At 48.3% G+C, this 18,870-nt stretch overlaps 1 protein-coding gene across 1 annotated transcript; it reads right to left on the reverse strand.

The window, feature by feature from the left end:
* Positions 1 to 1,656: 1,656 nt before the first annotated feature.
* On the reverse strand, positions 1,657 to 15,535 carry SNX33 (sorting nexin 33). Its single transcript, XM_058156846.1, has 2 exons — positions 14,104 to 15,535; positions 1,657 to 3,695 (listed from the first exon to the last, which is right to left on the reverse strand). Exons 1-2 carry the CDS (start codon positions 15,533 to 15,535, stop codon positions 3,442 to 3,444), a joined length of 1,686 nt encoding a protein of 561 aa, XP_058012829.1. The 3' UTR covers positions 1,657 to 3,441.
* Positions 15,536 to 18,870: the final 3,335 nt, after the last annotated feature.

An 18,870-nucleotide genomic window follows, 5' to 3' on the forward strand; every position in this document is an offset into this window, starting at 1 on the left:
AATCAGAAACAATCCATTCTGCCAATTGCTCCTATTATCCTTTGGTAAAGAAATAGCTTTTTTTTAAAAAAAGAAAAAAGAAAATGCAACCCAGACACAATCCGGTCATCATTTTGCAAAACCACAAAAAGAGCGGAATGCAACTTTTCACTGTAGTTTTCCACAAGCATTTTGCCCGGAAAAGGAGACCCGACAAAATCGCTAGGATGTAGCCGGCAAAGGTGAAGGGAGTTTTGGTTTCCTAAAGCAGACAGGAGGCTGCTCAGAAGAAAATATTTGAGATTTATAGATGGGGGAGGGCAGGGGTGAAATGCTCCCGGTTTGGACCAGATCACCCGATCCAGTAGCGATGGCGGCGGATGGCTCAGCGAACTGATATCAAAAATCCCTGTGTCCCCCCCCTCCCCGCCCATGCCCAGCTGAGCCGCACGATCATCAGAGGTTTTTTTTAACTTTTAAAAGATTTTTTTTTCGGCCGAAAAAAATCCTGAGGATTCCGTGCAAAATCAACAACCATCTGGATCAGGCGTAAAAGGGTTTCCATGCTTGTTTCGGGGGCTCCTCCTATTTTCCAGGGAAGCCGGGGTTACGGCCTCCGTCTGCCATGGAGGTGCCAGGCTCCTGACCACAACAATAAGCCAGTCTGTTGCTGATCCCGGGGTCACAGGCGTGTGTTTTGTGTGTGTTTCCCGACAAGACTAATCGTTTCCTTCTTGCCCTGGGTGACATTTTGAGTTGGCCGGTTTCCTTTCCGCACTTTTGATTTATCTGCAAAATCTCCCTGGAGAAACAAAGCCTGGTGCATCCAGCCAATTGACCATCCAGCACCAGTGACGTTTGCAGGGTCTCCCACTCCAACCTCCAGACCCTGGGAAGGAAGTGCCCTCAAAAGCTGCGTGTCTAGCTCTTTCCCTAGAATTCTCTGCCGCTGCAAGGAATTCAGATGGTCCTCGGGTTATGACTGGGTGCTCAGCAACCATTCAACATTGCGACGGATCCCCCCAAAGACACCCAGATCCAGTGACGTTTGTAGGTTCCCCTGCCCTCATCCCCCCAGGGGTGAAATCCAGCAGGTTCTGACAGGTTCTGGAGAACCGGCAGCGGAAATTTTGAGTAGTTTGGAGAACCGGCAAATACCACCTCTGGCTGGCCCCAGAGTGGGGAGGGAATGGGGATTTTGCAATATCCTTCGCCCTGGAGTGGGAAGGGAATGGGGATTTTGCAATATCCTTCGCCCTGGAGTGGGGAAGGAATGGGGATTTTGCAGAATCCTTCCCCTGCCACGCCCACCAAGTCACACCATGCCCACCAAGCCACGCCCACAGAACCGGTAGTAAAAAAAATTGGATTCACCACTGCAGCCTCCATGCCTCGGGAAGGAGCTCAAACGATGTATGTGCCTAGCTCCTTCCCTAGAATTCTCTGCCACTGCGAGTAACACAGGTAGAGTAAGTCCTCAACTTACAATACTTCACTTAGGGCCCGTTCGAAGTTTCAATGGCCCTTAGGACCATTTTTCACACAACAGTTGCAGTATCCCCATGGTCAGCTTTGCTGGCTGAGGAACTCTGGGAGTTGAAGTCCACAAGTCTTAAAAGAGCCAAGTTTGCAGACCCCTGACCATGGTCATTCGGTCAAAATTCCTCTGCTTGACCAGTGACTCGCATTTATGACGGTGGTAGCATCACCTGATCCCCTTTGGTGACCTTCTGACAAGCCCAAGTCAATGGGGAAGCCAGGTTCCCTTAGCCGCTGGGTTACTAGTTCGAGAACTGCAGGGATTCACTTAACAGCTGGAAACATCGGGAACTGAAAGCCAAAAGTGGAGCAAATTTCTCACTTAGCAAACCTTAATTTTGGGCCCCGTTGGGGTCTTAGGGCGAGGACTTCCCCCAGAGACAATGAAGACGAAGCTCTCTTTATCTCCCAGACCCCAGATTTTATTCGCCAAACATGTCAAAATGTACATCCCCATCCCCCAATTCTTTGGAGAGCAAGAGGAGGAAAGAAGAAATGGATCACAGCAGGTCAGAGGACAAAGGACACAGAGCCCCAAGGAGCCATTTTTGATTAAGGCCGTGGACAAATCCACCTCAGAGTTCCAGTTACCATGGAGAAAACCTTTTTTTAAAACAAAAACAGGTATCAGCCCCTTTGGACCTCTGACCCTCCGTCTTGCAGACACAAATCCAAACACGTAACTGCAGTTTCCACGGACTGCTCTGATTTCAAAGATGGGGTGGGGGGAGAGAAACAGTAATTCTGGATTTACTCAGGTGAGTGCAGAGATGCGTGGCTTTAAAAACACATTCCTATTACCTGTGTACAAGTAGTCCTCGACTTACAACCATCTGTTTAGTGACTGTTCAAAGTGACAACCGCACTGGGGGGGAAAATGACTTACAACCGTCTCACTCTTACAACCGTGAGAGGTTACAGTGTCGTGATCGAAATTCAGATGTTTTGGCCACTGTTTCGTATTTATGACGGTTGCGGTGTCCCGGGGTCACGTGATCCCCTTTGGCGACCTTCTGACGAGCAAAGTCCATGGGAAAACCAGGTTCACTTAATGACCGTGTTAACTAACTTAACGGCAGCGATTCGTTAATAACTACGTCAAGAAAGGTCCTAACATGGGGGGAAGGGAAACTCACTTAGCAACAGAAATTCTGGGCCCAGTTGTGGTCGTAAGGCGAGGACTACCTGTAACAGGCCTCAGAAGTGAGATTGTGTTGCTTGTGCGACTTCCTAAAGAAGAGTCGTTTTGGTTGGCCAACCTTTTCGCTCTTTCCACTTCACCTCCATTTTTTGCTCTCTGGCTTTGCACAATCATCCTTTCTAGAGAGAGAGAAAAAACAACAACATCAACAACAACAATAACATCAACCCTTGAAATCAGGTTCAACCTGATTTTGTTCCTTTTTCTGGAGGGGAACGGGAAGTGCTGGTGTTGGAAAGGATCTGGATAAATAAAAGAGTGTTGTTGTTTTTTCCAGAAAATCAAGCCTGAGAGGAAATAAAGGAAGCCGGCTGGAGCAAAAAGCTACATTTCCTTTGGAAAGCAAATTCTTTTACTTCCTTTGTAAACAACAAGGCTAGAAGCTGGGCTCTTCTTGAGGAAAAGAATTCCGCTCGTCAAAATGTTCTTTTTGTGCAATGATTCTTGGCTGGGTCCTTGCGATGGGATCGGGATGGGTGGGGAAGACACCATCCCAAGCTTTGGTCATGACGGGGCTACAACCTTCCCTTTCGGCGCTCAAAGTTTAGCATCGTGAAGATGACGGTGAGCAAGTCACCGGGGAGAACCTCCCAGGATCCACCATGAGGAGAAGACCTCCCTTTCTCAGAGGCAGAGAAGACAACATGGTCCCTGCTGCTCATCCCAGCTGAGGGCACGGTAGCGTTGAGGACCATCCTGAGCTCCAACATCCGGCAAGCTTACTAGAGGCTGTCGTATCTCCTCAGCGTCTCTTCCAGCTTCTGGCTGACTCTCTGGTAGAAGACGATTTGCTCCCTGATGTAGGACTGCATCATCTTTTTGAAGTCCAAGATGCGCCTCTCGTGGAAGTGATTCATTTCAGCCTGCAGGGCAAAGCCAACCACTCGACAACGCTTCCGGATCCCGTCTGCCTCCTCCTGGTCCATTTTCCCTTCGTCGCTCATCCGCTGGCTCTCCTTCACTTTGGCAAACGCACCTGTGGGAGAGAAGTAAAAGGACAGCTCACCGAGGTTATAGAGCCCTCCGGAGATCGAAGTGACCGACGTTGAGTTGGCCAAGCGAGAGGAAAGAATATTCAAAAAACGAAGAGAACTGTGTAAGTCGGAATAATAGAGATGGGAGGGACCTTGGAGGTCTTCTAGTCCAACCCCCTGCTCACACAGGAGACCCTATACCATTTCAGACAAACAATTGTCCAATCTCTTCTTAAAAACCTCCAGAGATGGAGCAGCCTACCATTTCTGGAGGCAAATTGTTTCACTGACTGTTTTTTTTCTAACATCAAGGAAGTCTACTACGGCCAACAGTTAAAGAGAAGTTCTGTAAGCATCTCTTGAGTTCTATTTGAGTCTTGGGTTTCCTGAGCTCACTTCAAAAGCCAGGAGTGAATTTTTGGTAATGAAGTGAGTTGTAGCTCACAAATTGGCTTGGTGGAAAATGTGCAATGAAACTTCTGATTTGTGGTCTTTGGGGAAGACCTGAGGTTTATTCAGGAGCTGGAAGAATATCTGTTTATAATTTATCACCACCACCTTCATCCACCTTATTTCATTCTATCATGCCAAGGAATTTGGGGAAATGGGCAAGCTGTCCTGCTCCCCCATTTCTCCATGTCTGCCCACGTAGCAATCATGATTATCTAAGGAGATTCTCAGTCATCCAGGTCACGGTTGTCCCAAAGGTACTTTTTCAAAAGGCAATTGGACTTTCTTGGGTTGTTTTTTTTCCCCTTGAAAATATTTCACTTCTCATCCAAGAAGTTTCTGAGACCCAAAGAAGCTTCTTGGATCAGAAGCAAAACATTTTCAAGGAAAAAAAAACCCGAAGTCCAGTTGTCTTTTGAAAATCATTTTTGGGACATCCGTGATTGCCTTTATTTTCGTCAACCCAAGTTTGCCATTTGAGTACCTGGGTGAACCCATCCATGGTGTCATGTACAACATCCCAGTTACATCTCGACCTGGCCAATCGCGGTTTGTTCCCTGAACTACGGCTTCTCCTGAGCTGCAACCCTTGTCTTGCTGACGTTCCTGCAAATTCAGGAGTTAGGCAACGGCGGGGGGGAGGCTCTGTTGCTACCTCCGCTTGCACGCCTCAGGGCCTGCAAACATTTGCCGTCCCCCCCATGATTCAGACTTTTGAGAGAAAAGCCACGGCCAACTTCACCCTGAATCGACAGGTGTGGCTTTGGCGTTGTGTATGAATCACCAGGGAGATAAACCACGCCAGCCAAACAACCTTGTCCCCAGATTCCCCTTATGGAATGTGCTGCTCGGGGACAGGTAGCACATTCTCCCACACCTGTCCAAATTTCAAATCATTCTGCTGTCGTTCATAGATTTTTAAGCCTCAGGGAGCATCTGTTGCACGCACAATAGTTTTCGATGGTTTACAATAGTTTTTTAATGCCTTGGTAAGGCCACACTTGGAATCTGACATCCAGCTTTGGTCGCCACAATGTAAAAAAGATGTTGGGACTCTAGAAAGAGTGCAGAGAAGAGCAACCCAGATGATTAGGGGACTGGAGGATAAAACATACGATGAATGGCTGCAGGAACTGGGCACGGCTAGTATAATGAAAAGAAGGACTTTGGGGGACATAATAACATCTTCCAATATTTGAGGGGCTGCCACAAAGAAGAGGGGGTCTACCTATTCTCCAAAGAAGCAGTGCCGGCTGGCGACACCCAGGGGAAGGGCCTTCTCTGTGGGGGCCCCCACCCTCTGGAACGAGCTTCCCCCAGGACTCCGCCAACTTCCTGACCTTCGAACCTTTCGCCGCGAGCTTAAGACACATCTATTTATTTGCGCAGGACTGGACTAGATTTTAAATTCGAATTGGTTTTAATGGGGATTTTATTATTTATATTGTCATTTTTAATTATTCGGCCATTTGTAATAAGTTTTTTAATGGATGTTTTATGTTGTATTTATATGTATATTTTTATCTGGCTGTGAACCGCCCTGAGTCCTTAGGGAGATAGGGCGGTATATAAATACGAAAAATAAATAAATAAATAAATAAATAAAGCACCAGAAGGCAGAACAAAAAGCAACGGATGGAAACTAATCAAGGAGAGAAGCAACCTAGAACTAAGGAGGAATTTCCTGACAGTGAGAACAATTAATCAGTGGAACAACTTGCCTCCAGAAGTTGTGAATGCTTCAACACTGGAAGTTTTTAAGAAGAGATTAGATAACTATTTGTCTGAAGTGGTATAGGCAGTGGTGGGATTCAAGAAATTTAACAACTGGTTCTCTGCCCTAATGATTTCTTCCAACAACCAGTTTGCCAAACTGCTCAGAAAGTTAACAACCAGTTCTCCCAAAGTGGTGCGAACCGGCTGAATCCCACCACTGGGTGTAGGGTTTCCTACCTAAGCAGGGGGTTGGACTAGAAGACCTCCAAGGTCCCTTCCGACTCTGTTATTTTATTCTAAAAAGCATTCTGCTGGACCTGTGTTTCTCAACTGTGGAAACTTTTAAGGGGTGTGGACTTCAACTCCCAGAATTCCCCAGCCAGCATGAATGCATTTTCTGCTCCCAATCGTGGCCGTAAGTCGAAGACGTGTTGGCTATTCCTGCCAGTTTGGTGTCATCTGCAAATTTGATGAGTTCGCCATCTATCCTCTCATCCAAGTCATTGATGAAGATGGAACCATAAAAGATTTCAGCTTAAGTGCTGTGAATAGAATAGAATAGAATAGAATAGAATAGAATAGAATAGAATAGAATAGAATAGAATTTTTATTGGCCAAGTGTGATTGGACACACAAGGAATTTGTCTTGGTGCATATGCTCTCAGTGTACATAAAAGAAAAGATACGTTCATCAAGGTACGTTTAACAGAATCCACATGTGTGGATTCTGTTAAGGAATTGTGATTTGGACACACACATGAATGGTGCCTCTGTTAATATTAGTTTTCCGCTGATGTCCGGGACTTGAGCCAGTGAGATAAGACACTTGTCTGGCATGGCACAGAAAAATGTACAACACTGCTCAGTGGCCCTTTGTGTGTTTTGAACTGGGAAGCCTTTTAAATATTAATCCTGGCTGTCTGAGCTTCCCTTGGCCACACGGCTAAGGTCAAGACTGATGGTTGCCTGCAACAGGCATTAAATGAGGCACCCAGGGAAGTGTATCGCAAAAACCTTGGGCCTGACCCAGAGGTGGATTTCAGCAGGTTCTGACCAGTTCTGGAGAACCGGTAGCAGAAATTTTGAGTAGTTCAGAGAACTGGAAAATACCACCTCTGGCTGGCGCCGTCCCCATCTCTTCTCTGCCTCCGGAGTCCCAGCTGATGGGGAGGAAATGGGGATTTTGTAGTAACCTTCCCCTGCCACGTCCACCAAGCCATGCCCACCAAGCCACACCCACAGAACCGGTAGCAAAAAAACCTGAATAGCCTGATCTACAAAGTGATAGGCCCCGATCCAATGCCCAAATTTCTAATGAGTGAGCATAAGGGAAGAGGAAGCGAGTTGTTTTCCACCTAGTAGAAAAATAAGAGAGGCATTTCCAACTGAATTACCCGCTGATCTGCATAATTATTGCAGACGCCTAGATGCGGAAGAAGCCTGAATGATTTCTATCATTGCAATGGAAATGTAATTCAGGTTTATTGCAGTCCCATAGGAAGGGAAAGAACGCAGTCCTTTAACACCTTTTTTAAAAAAACTCCAGAATAATTCTGCAGAGATTAGGCTGAGATGGGGAAAAGGTGATAGGTCTTGTCTCTCCTACACCTGAGTTGTCAATACACACCTAATAAAACCATCTGTTTAATGAAATCCTATTGAATGGACATTGGAAGCAGGAGGGGGCATGCTGGCTGGGGAATTCTGGGAGTTAAAGTCCGCCTGTCTTCCAAGTTGCTAAAGTTGAGAAACGCTGGTCTACCAAACAATTTATGACCACCAACCGGGAGCAGAATTTCCATAGCTAAGCAAGGCAAGGGAGTCACGACCAATTTTATGATTCTTTCACCCTGGCTGAGTTAAATCTCTGCAGTTATTAAGCCAATCACGCAGTCATTAAGTGAATCGGCATTCCCCGGACCAACTTTGGTTGTCAGAGGTCGGCGGGGAAGGTCACCAATGGGGGGGTCATGTGACCTAGAGATGCTGCTATCGGCGTAAATACATGCTGGTTGCCAAGCAGATTTTCATGTGGCCGTAGGGATGCTGTCATGGTCGGAAGTGCGAGAACCAGTCATTCATCTTTTTTTTCCCCAGTGCCACTGTAACTTCAAACAGTCATTAAACAAATGGCTATAAACTGAGGACTATTTGTATTCTGCAGCTCCAATGATATATCATGGTCTGTTTGCAAAGCCGTTAGCATTTGCAAGAACATAAATCCACAAATTATTAAGAATGTTCCTGAGCAGGTGCATCTATATATATATCTATATCTATCTATTTATCTATCTATCTATCTATCTATTTATCTATCTATCTATCATTAGTCTCTTTCGCCATCTGTCATCTATCTATATATCATTATCACCCAACATCCATCCATCTATCTATCTATCTATCTATCTATCTATCTATCTATCTATCTATCTATCATCTATCTCTCTATCTATCTATCTATCTATCTATCTATCTATCTATCTATCTCCATATTCCATCCAACTATCATCTATCTATCTATCTATCTATCTATCTATCTATCTATCTATCTATCTATCTATCTATCACCCATCAATTATCTATCTATCTATCTATCTATCATCAGTCTCTCTCTCTCTCTCTCTCTCCATCTGTCATCTATCTATCATCTATCACCCATCAATTATCCCTATCTATCTATCTATCTATCTATCTATCTATCTATCTATCTATCAGTCTCTCTCTCTGTCTCCATCTGTCATCTATCATCTATCACCCATCAATTATCTATCTATCTATCTATCTATCTATCTATCTATCTATCTATCTATCTATCTATCTATCTATCATCAGTCTCTCTCTCTCTCTCTCTCTCTCCATCTGTCATCTATCTATATATCATCTATATATATATATAAAGCCTTCCTTATCCTGGAGAAAACAATTCACAAAAAACCTGGCAAGGATTGCTCCCTGTGACTCTCCAAAGATCCAGGATTTTTCCACTGGAAAGCAATTCATTCCATCCCTGCAACCTGCAAGATTTTTTTTTTGTTGTTTGTTTGTTTGTTTTTTTGCAGCCAAGATCATCCTTCCGCTTCCCTCCGGTCTGCAAGTGTGAATTTAAGAAGATGGATATCCCTCGAAGCCACCCAATCAAAGCCGATCACAGTTCTACCTAGCCGTTCCGAGCTGTATTAAGAGCACAGCTCTATCTTTAGAGACAGCTTTAATCTCTGGAGCTTGTTCCTCTAACTTCCGGCTACAGTCAGTGTTTGCCTTCAGCCGGTTCGACCTGCTCATCAGACAAGCTCTCCCACTTCCTGGTTGGAGAACTTCTGTCCAGGAGGCTTTCAATCTGCTAAGAAGTCCATGGGCAAAGTTAACCTTGTAACTCATCCACATAGGTGCCCAGCCTCAACACTTGTGAGTTTTTTCCAAAAGAGGACATGCCAGCTTCTTCTGCATTGCCATTCTGAGGTTCCTCCTGGCCTTCAGGTTGACTGGGACTCTGCCCTTCTGCGGAGGCACTACAGAAGTACCACCCCACCTCCTCTCTCAGTGCAAATGTCCTAGGCAGATGACTCAGGGGTGTCTGGGGACCCTCTGCCTCTCTTCTGCTCTCTCTGCAGGGAACTCCATCCTCTCCTGATGTGGCTTCCTTTGAAGGCTGTTTGGCCTGACCAGAACCCGACCTCACCTGCCGGGCTGCTCAGTTCTCTGCTCTCAAAGGGATTCTGTCCAGCTTTATGGCTGAGTGGAGGAACTGTACAGATGTGCATATGGGTTTGTATGAGTCGTCTCTCTGTCTGTCTATCATCTATCATCTATTTACCTCTCTATATCTATACATCTCTCTAATATCTATCATCTATTTATCTATATATCTATTTATTATTTATCATCTCATCTGTCTGTCTATCTATCTATCTATCTATCTATCTATCTATCATCTAATCTATCTTATCTATCATCTATTTATGTATCTCTATATCTATTTATTTATTTATTATATTTATTATATTTTATTTATTTATTTATTATATTTGTATTATATTATTATATTATTATATTTATTTATTATATTTATCCATCCATTCCTCCATCTATCTATCTGTTGATCACATCTATCTACCTATCTATCTATCCATCCATCCATCTATCCATCTACTGTGTTTCCCCGAAAATAAGACCCTGTCTTATATTTTTTTGAACCCTGAAATAAGCACTTGACCTTATTGCCATGCGCTCAAAAGCCTGATTGGGCTTATTATCAGGGAGTGTCTTATTTTGGGGAAAACAGGGTATCTATCTATCTATCTATCTATCTATCTATCTATCTATCTATCTATCCATCTGTTCGTCCGTCCGTCCGTCCATCCATTCGTCCGCCTGTCTGTCTGTCTATCTACCAATATCTATCTAATCTCCATCTACCCTGTTTCCTCCAAAATAAGACCTCCCCTGATAATAAGCCCAATCGGACTTTTGAGCGCCTAGCAATAAGGCCAAGCGCTTATTTCAGGGTTCCAAAAAATATAAGTCAGAGTCTTATTTTCGGGGAAACACAGTATCTTTCTTTATGTAATCACTATTTGTGACTTCCCAGCAGCTTCCAACAAGCAACATGAATAGGGGATGCTAGATTCGTCTAACAGCTGGGTGATTCACTTAGCAACCATGGCAAAACAGATCATAAAATCAGGCCTGGCTCCCATATCAACTGCTTTGCTGAGCCAAGGAAATACTACTCTTACTCTCAACTGTGGTCATAAGTCGAGGGCTACCTCTCCTCCTATCTCCTCCTAATCAGCTGCTCACTGCTTACTCACAGGCCCATCTCCCTTACCTGCCCCTACTCGTCTTCCATAGTAACTTCCTGAGCACCTGGGATCCCTTTCCAGCGCTCCTCCTCCTCCTGTGGGAACCATTTGCTTTTCTTTCTCACAGGCAGACACCCAAACGCACCAATTGCCCGCTGAGCCCTTGGAATGTCTGCAGACCTTCTGCGCCCTCCCAACAGGCAAGGCAAGACCAATTATGCCCCAGTTATCAAAATACAAGACGGCTGGATGCCATCGCATCCACTAGAGCCAGGGGTGAAATGTAAAATTTGTTATTACCGCTTCTGTGGGCGTGGCTTGGTGGGTGGGTGGGGGTGGTAAGTGTGACTGGGTGTGCGGGGCTAACTTCTTTTTTTTTTTTTACTTTTAAAAGCATTTTTTCTACAACCTCTTCAGCCAAAGAGGTTGTAAAAATGCTTTTAAAGGGTTCTGGTGATCAGGCAACTCAGCTGGGATCGCCAGAGGAGCCTTTTAAAAACTCTTTTTTTTTAACAATCTCTTTGGCCAAAGAGGTTGTAGAAAACATGCTTTTAAAGGGTTCGGACGATCCCAGTTGAGCCGCGCAATCATCAGAGGCTTTTTTTTTTACTTTTGAAAGCAGTTTTTTTTGGCCAAAGCCAGCTGGAGCAGGGGCGGGGGGCAGGGATTTTTGCTACCGGTTCTCCGAACCTCCCGCCGCCATAGCTACTGGATCGGGCGATCCAATCCGAACCAGAAGCATTTCACCCCTGTCTAGAGCCCCCCCAACATACTCTCTCCTGGTTTACCTAGATCAGTTTAACTTTGTAGCAGGCCCATTTGCTGCTTTAACTTTAAAAGGAAAACAAGTGGAGCACACCTGGGAGGTGTTGCAGAGGAGTGGCATGATCTCCGGGCAACTGGTTTGTGAGATCAGCTTCTCCTTTTCCTGCTTGGGCAACCCCTCCTTCCTTCTCCTCTCTTCCAACCAGAAAAAGCCCAGGTTGGTTTCCTAGAGATATTTTAATGATGGATTTCTTCAAGCCGTCTAGTTCCGGCTGTGTAAACAGGGCGCCTTAACTCCGTCTGCTCTTTTCTTAATTGTTTGCTGGATTGAGGAAGTTGGCCTCCCACTAAAGTGGGAATTAGATCAACCCAGCAGTCCCCAGCTTTATTTGGGGTTGGGCTTGCGTTAAGCCAAATCAATGAATCAGATAACTGGACTCTGGAAACCACCGTCTTCCTAAATCAAAAATCCTGCAAATACTTTGCCTTGGTATTGTCATAATCTCTGCCCAACAGTCTACCGGCCCTGTAAAATTATTCATATGGAACAGAACAGAATAGCATAGTTGGAAGGGGGCCTTGTTGGTCATCTAGTCCAACCCCCTGCCCAAGCAGGAGATCCTACACACCATTTCTGACAAGATGGCAGTCCAGTCTCTTCTTGAAAGCTTCCAGGGATGTAGTTTTCACAACTTCTAAAGGCATATATATTCTAAAGACCATAAGAAAGGCTGAGCACCAAAGAATTGAGGCCTTTGAACTCTGGAGCTGGAGAAAACTCCTGCGAGTCCCATGGATGCAAGGCAATCAAACCGGTCAGTCCTAGAGGAGATCAACCCTGACTGCTCTTTAGAAGGCCAGATCCTGAAGAGGAAACTCAAATACTTTGGCCACCTAATGAGAAGGAAGGACTCCCTGGAGAAGAGCCTCATGCTGGGAACGATTGAGGGCAAAAGAAGAACGGGACGACAGAGAACGAGGTGGCTGGATGGAGTCACTGAAGCAGTCGGCGTGAGCTTAAATGGACACCAGAGGATGGTAGAGGACAGGAAGGCCTGGAGGAACGTTGTCCATGGGGTCGCGATGGATCGGACACAACTTCGCAACTAAGAACAACAACAAAGGCATATAAACTCCGTGGACTGCTAAATTTATTTGGGAATAGATCAGTTGGGGGTGGGGGAGGGAGGGAGGACTGGGTTCACCGAAACAAATGAGGCAAATGACTCACATGGCTCCTGAGTTTCAAGTTTCAATGAACCCCAGACGTCCTGAACCTCAAGAGCTCCAAAATCCATGAGTCCTCGACTTACGACCATAATGGGGATCAGAATACAGTGCTTGTTGAATTAATTGGGCCTGATTTTACATACTTTTTTTTGCCACCAATGTTAAGTGAATGACAGCATGATAGTAGGGATGCTGCAACAATCGTGGGAGGTACCGGTCATAAGTCAGTTTTTTCCAGTTGTAACTTTGAACGGTCATTAAACGAATGATTTGTATGTCAGAGACTACCTGTACATTGAAACTCGCCATCCAACATGACCAACGGTCTCTAGCTGTGTTTCTCAACCTTGGGCTACTTTCAGGTAAAAGACAGTGTGGACTGTCTCCAAAGCACCTAAAGGCAGGAGAAGTAACGGATGGAAACTGACCAAGGAGAGAAGCAACCTAGAACTAAGGAGGCATTTCCTGACACTGAGGACAATCAACCAGTGGAACAGAAGTTGCCTTTGGAAGTTGTGAATGCTCCAACACTGGAAGTTTTTAAGGAGATTGAACAGTCTGACATAATCTTAGGGTCTCCTGCTTGAGCCAGGGGTCGGAGTAGAAGACTCCAAGGCCTTTCCCAACTCTATTATTATGTTAGTCTGCTATTCTATCTTCCTCCCCACCCCCGTTCTTTCTCCATCACTGGCAGTTTTCAAGAAGAGACAACCACGTGTCTGAAATAATCTAGGGTCTCCTACTTGAGCCGGGGGTTGGAGTAGAAGACCTCTACTCTTAGACCTTCTACTCTTATTTTTGTCATTCTACTATTCTGTCTTCCTCTTTCTCTCCCTCTCTCCATCACTGGAGAGACAGCCACTTGTCTGAAATAATCTAGGGTCTCCTACTTGAGCCGGGGGTTGGAGTAGAAGACCTCCGAGGCCTCTTCCAACTCTTATTTTTGTCATTCTACTATTCTGTCTTCCTCCTTCTCTCCCTCTCTCCATCAATGGAGGTTCTTAAGAAGAGACAGCCACTTGTCTGAATTAATCTGGGGTCTCCTGCTTGAGCCAGGAGTTTGGACTAGAAGACCTCCTCCAAGGCCCCATCCAATTCTGTTGTTCTGACTTCAACTCCCAGAAATCCCCAGAGGCTGCTGTCCTAGCCCTCAACACTGTGCATTTGCAATTGCCAAAGGCAGACTCTCCGCCCTTTGCCATTTGTATCTCTTTTGCTCCTTGACCTCTCCTGGGAGACTGAAACGTTTGCACTGCCTTTTGGAAGGTCTCAAAAGGACTTTCCATGGGATGAAAGGCGAAGAGGCTGCAAGATGAGCCGACAATCCTGGCTCCAGCCTGCCTTCAAACCAGGAAAGAAGCTGTCCAACCTCTCTGCCTGCCCCCCCAGGGGCACCCCATGCAAGACCGGTTCTGCCGCATTCGGGGCCAGAAGAGATAGGACCTACCTTTTTGAAGATGGATGATGTCTGGGAAGTTGGAGAGGAGTCCCTGGTACAAAGAGAGGCTATCCAACATGAGGAACAGGTCATTCTTGGGTTGCTCGGCAAACATCTCCCCCACCATCTCGTAGGTCTTGCCCGTGTGGGAGATGGCGTTGTTGAGGGCATCAAAGCTGTAGGGTGGGTCCATCTGGAAGGCTTGGCTGATGGCTTGGAAAGCATTGCCCAGTTTTTGGAACTCTTTACGGAAGCCCCCAACATGCTTCCTGGCCAGCTCAGAAGCTACGCCGGTCAACTGTAGGACACTGTCGTCCATCTTCTTGCTGAAGGCCTTGAAAGTGTCCACTCGGTCCTCCACATCCTGCAGGTCTTGGTGCTCGGTTGGGATCTGGAGGGTCAGGAGGAAACTAGCCCCCACCATCTCGTCCTTCTCCGCCCGGCGTTTGCCCATCTTCCACTGCTTGTTGTCCCCGCAGTTGAGGAAGTGTTGGAAGCCCTCGTACTGGGAGAGCGCTGGGTGGCTGGTCATGTGGTCCATCCACAAGATCAGTCTCCGTTTGCGCTTCTCGATGAAGTCCTCCCCAAAGCGCCCCGTGGCTTGCTTCTCCGGCAGGTGGGGCACTGAGATGACAGTGAACTTGTGCAACAGGCGGTTGTACAGCCAGTCGAAGTGTTTGTAGCGCCGGTACACCGGCGAATTGCCGTTGCTGGGCGTCAAGCGGTAGGAGATGTAGCTCTTGATGCCTTTGAACTTGGTCTGTTTGGTGGGCTCTTCCACCGAGCAGAGGAAAGGGTGTGGATTGGCTCGCCACTGCGGACCTTTCGAGCCCATGTCTATGTAGTAGGCCTCCGAGATCTTGCCCATCATGGGCACGTCTCCCAAAACGAAGGCCTCCACTCCCGAGCGCACAAAGCTGGAGAAACGGTTGAGGTTCCGACTCACCACGCTGCCTCTCTTCGAAGACCCGATGCTGTCCTGCCTCTCCAGAGACGGCTTGGCCCGGCTGCCGACGTTGTTGGGATGAGGAGCGTAGGGCCTGGGGCAGGACAGGCTCGGCGAGGGGTGCCCGTTGGTCCCTGCCCCGCTCCTGGGCTCCTCCACCACCGTGCTTTCATCGTCCCAATCGTCCCAGTCATCGTCATCATCTTCAAAGCTGCCCTGGTGGGGAATGCCGGGGATGGACGAGGGGACGTAGAAGGAGGAGCCGTTCCCAGGAGACCCAGCGGGACTGTTGGTATAATTGGAAGAGGACCTGGAGCGAAGGATCTCCACGTAAGAGGCGGGGAAGAGGCCCGTCTCCCCTCGGGAGTTGGTGCCTTGCAGCCATCCATCCAGGGACTTCTCGTTGAAAAGCACCAACTCCTCATTCTCACGGATGCTGATTTCTTCCTTGTTCTCACTCTGGAAATCGTACAGCGCTCGAGCTCGGATTGCCATGGGGGTGTCCGGTGAGGCGGCCGGGTCTGCCCCCAACCCCTCCCCCTGGGTGCTGTTGAAAAGGGGCCGAGTTAGCAAGGCCCGCAGCAGCAGTTTCGGCAAGGGCTCGAAACAAGGAGCAGAAGAGGACTATGTCCAAAGAACAAAACCATCTGGTATTTTTATAGAAGGAGGTTTAAGACAGGTCAGCTGCTTTCCCAATCAGCGGAGGGAGGTTAAGAAGTGGGCAAAGCAAAGAGCATTTTCCTCGGGGTCGCAGACCTCAGGCAGGGACCAGGAAAACCAGAAAAGGCTCATTACTGTAGCCGTATCCAAGCAGCCCATGGGTTATCCATCAATCTCAGGCCTCTTTTGGAAGGCTGCAATTATAGGTCAGCATTAAGCTTCTTGATCCGAAGAGGTTTGGTCTGTGCGTTCTAAATCTGTTTGGTCTACAATTAAGAAAGACCAAACGTGGGTCTTTTTTTCCCTTCTTTTTTCTTTCTTTTTTTTTTTTTTAACAATAAGGAGAAATACAGGGCAATTCAGGCTTTCTCAGCCTTTCAATCCAAGACTCTCTGGAAGGGGAAAAACCAGGAAGAAAAGTCTCCGCTGTTATAAACCAGAAAATGTTTTTGCAAGGCTGAATAATAATCCCTGTTGGATGGGATTGGAAACCCACCAGGCTCCCCGAAGGGTGGAGGAAAAATGTGAAAAAGCTACAAATCAACTCTTCTCCATCTAGAGGTCACGCTTCAGTCCACACACACAACAAAGTCCACGTGAATCTGTTGTTGTCTCTTCCACCGACAAACCCCTTGTTTTTTTGTCCACCCCACACACACACAAAAAAGGAAGAGAGAAAAGAAAAACAGCCCCCTAAATAGAAAGTTTTACCTCTTTGCAGGATCTGAAACTTTGGGGCAAGGAAGAAGAAGACCCTCCAAAGCAAGCAGAGGGTCCACCCACCAAGGTGTCCTCCTCCCAACCCACCGAAGCGCTCTCTGCGAACCGATTCAGATCCACCAGCCAAGCGTAAAATCCCTCGGGGCGCTCCGAAGATGTCTCTTTTGTTGTTCGCTCTCGCTCTCTCCCTACTCGATTTCCAGCGGTTCAGAAACCAGGACAGCGTTCAACAGCAGATCGCCAACAGGGTAGATTTAGAAGAGAGCGGGGGGTGGGGGGAAGGGAATCAGAAATAAAGAGGAAGGACGCGGGTCGCTGCCCGGGAGAGTGGATTTCAGTGCGCCCGCTTGACTTCGCAGCAAAGCCCCGGGAAAGCCGATTGCGCGAGGAAAAGGAGGAGGAGGAGGAGGAGAAGGGTGGAAGGCCAGGAGAGGAAGAAGGGACATCCATCCACTGCAGAGCTTGGAGAAGTCGGGAAGAAAGTTTGCAGGACTGGCAGGGAGACAAAAGGTGGGGGGAAGGCGGCAGACCCCCCTTTTTGGAGAGCCGCGCGGGGCCGACGGGTGTCCGGGCGGGCAGGCAGGCAGGCAAGCAGTCCAACCGGTTCCACCGCAGGCGCTTCCGGGAGGGACGAGCGACAGCCCCGGGGACAAGGGACAGGGCGCTGGCGGAGTCCCCTCCTCTGGTGGCGCCGGGCGGCCGAGGCACCTTACGCGATCCGGGGTCCCCTCGAGCGCAGCCAAACGGTTCTCCTGCAGAGGGACGCGCGGCTGCGCTGCTCCGATGCCAGCGAGCCCCGCGCGGCCACCTCGCTGGGGCGCAATGCCCGTCCGCCTCTCCGCGGGGCTCGCAAGTGGGGGGGTCCTCCGTGCGCCCCGCTGGCAGCCAGCGGCAGCCGGGTCTCTCGGGGGGGGGCGCAGCTGCTTCGTTGGGTACCCCCCGTCCTTCCGTAGGGTAGCGAGTGCTGGGCGCAGCTCACCCGCCGGGCTGTTCCATGACGCACGGGCGCAGCTGCTGCAGCCGCGAACTTTTGCCAAAGGCGCCGGGCGCAAAGCGACCCGCGGACGCAGCAGGCGGGCGGGCCAACCTGCGCCCGCCCTCTATTGGCAGCAGCCGCGGAGGGCGCCGCCTTGACGCTCCGGCTCGGCCCTGGAACTCCGGCGCTTCCAGCCCTTGCTGGGGTTTTTTCCTCTAACACCGGATTGTTTTGATTGCGAGCGCGGATGGGGAGCAGGGGGTGGGGACGGTCAGTAGGAAAGCCACCGGCGCTGTTGGGAAGCCGAGGATGGTTGTTGAATTGCAACTCTTGGAAATAATGTGGAGTGCTTGGTGCTCTCTTGAGCTTCCTTTGCTTACAGGTGTTTCATTGCCCACCTAGTTCAGAGAGTATCAAGCACCCCCCCACCCCCCAGTCCTCCTCTTCCTCCCTTCTCCTTCACGCTGCAAACCCCACTCCCCCTTAACACTGATGATACTACCTAGTTGGGTCAGGAAATGTCTGCAAGCAAATAACCAAGTTCAGAGGACCCCGCAGTCCTCCTCCCCCTCCCCCCTCCCATGCCCCATTCCCTAGTAGTATTGATAATGTTCCCTAGTTGGGTCATGAAACGCCTGCAAGCAAAACTCAGAAGACACCACAGTCGTCCTCCTTCTCCGCACCCCCATGCCTCATTCCCTAGTAGTGTTGATGATGTTCCCTAGTTGGGTCATGAAACGCCTGCAAGCAAACAACCAAGCTCAGAGGACCCCACAGTTCAACCCAGAGCCACACCTACGCTCTTCTGCCGGGTATGACATAACGACTTGCAAGCAAGGAGTTTTAAGGGTGCTCTTTGAGTTGGGATGATCACCAGAGAGGCTTCTACTGGGTCATGAGATGCCTCCAAGCCAACCAGCCAGCTACACCAACCGCTTCTCTCTTTGCAAGCCTGGCACCAAGGGGGGATAGCTTGGCCTCACAAGGTGGAGTCGGGCTCCATCCAAAAACCTCCAGAGTTGTGCAGTTGCACCTGCCCTAGCCTGGCCTGGGCCAGGTTGCTCAGCCTCGCAGGTGCCAGGATGATTTCCACAGCTTGGGCACCCATCCCAACCCTTCTTCTGGGGTAGGGGTCTCCAACCTTGGTCCCTTTAAGACTTGTGGACTTCAACTCCCAGAGTTCCTCAGCCAGCTTTGAAATCCACAAGTCTTAAAGGGACCAAGGTAGGAGACCCCTGCTCTGGGGATTGATGTTGGCCATCCCAACCCGCTCAGTTTCCAATGGAATTTGGGTGACGTGCAAAGGCTGCCTCTCCAAAAATGATCACCGTCGTTGGAAAACCAAGGGTCCTTTATGGCTCCGCTGCATCAAGCAGGCAATCGAAGCACAAAACCTCAGTGTTGGTGCAACTCGGCTGCTTTAAGAGGGGTGGACTCCAACTCCCAGAATTCCTCAGCAAGCCAAGCCAAGCCA

The sequence above is a fragment of the Ahaetulla prasina genome, chromosome 13 (assembly GCF_028640845.1).
Source record: "Ahaetulla prasina isolate Xishuangbanna chromosome 13, ASM2864084v1, whole genome shotgun sequence".
Lineage (NCBI taxonomy): Eukaryota > Metazoa > Chordata > Lepidosauria > Squamata > Colubridae > Ahaetulla > Ahaetulla prasina.

What these genes read in the sequence shown, in the direction of transcription:
- SNX33 (XM_058156846.1), bottom strand. Translation starts at nt 15,535, where the DNA reads ATGGCAATCCGAGCTCGAGCGCTGTACGATTTCCAGAGTGAGAACAAG. An exon ending in CATCATCCATCTTCAAAAAG is followed by an intron (nt 3,696 to 14,103) that starts GTAGGTCCTATC and finishes TCTCTCCCACAG; the next exon opens with GTGCGTTTGCCAAAGTGAAG.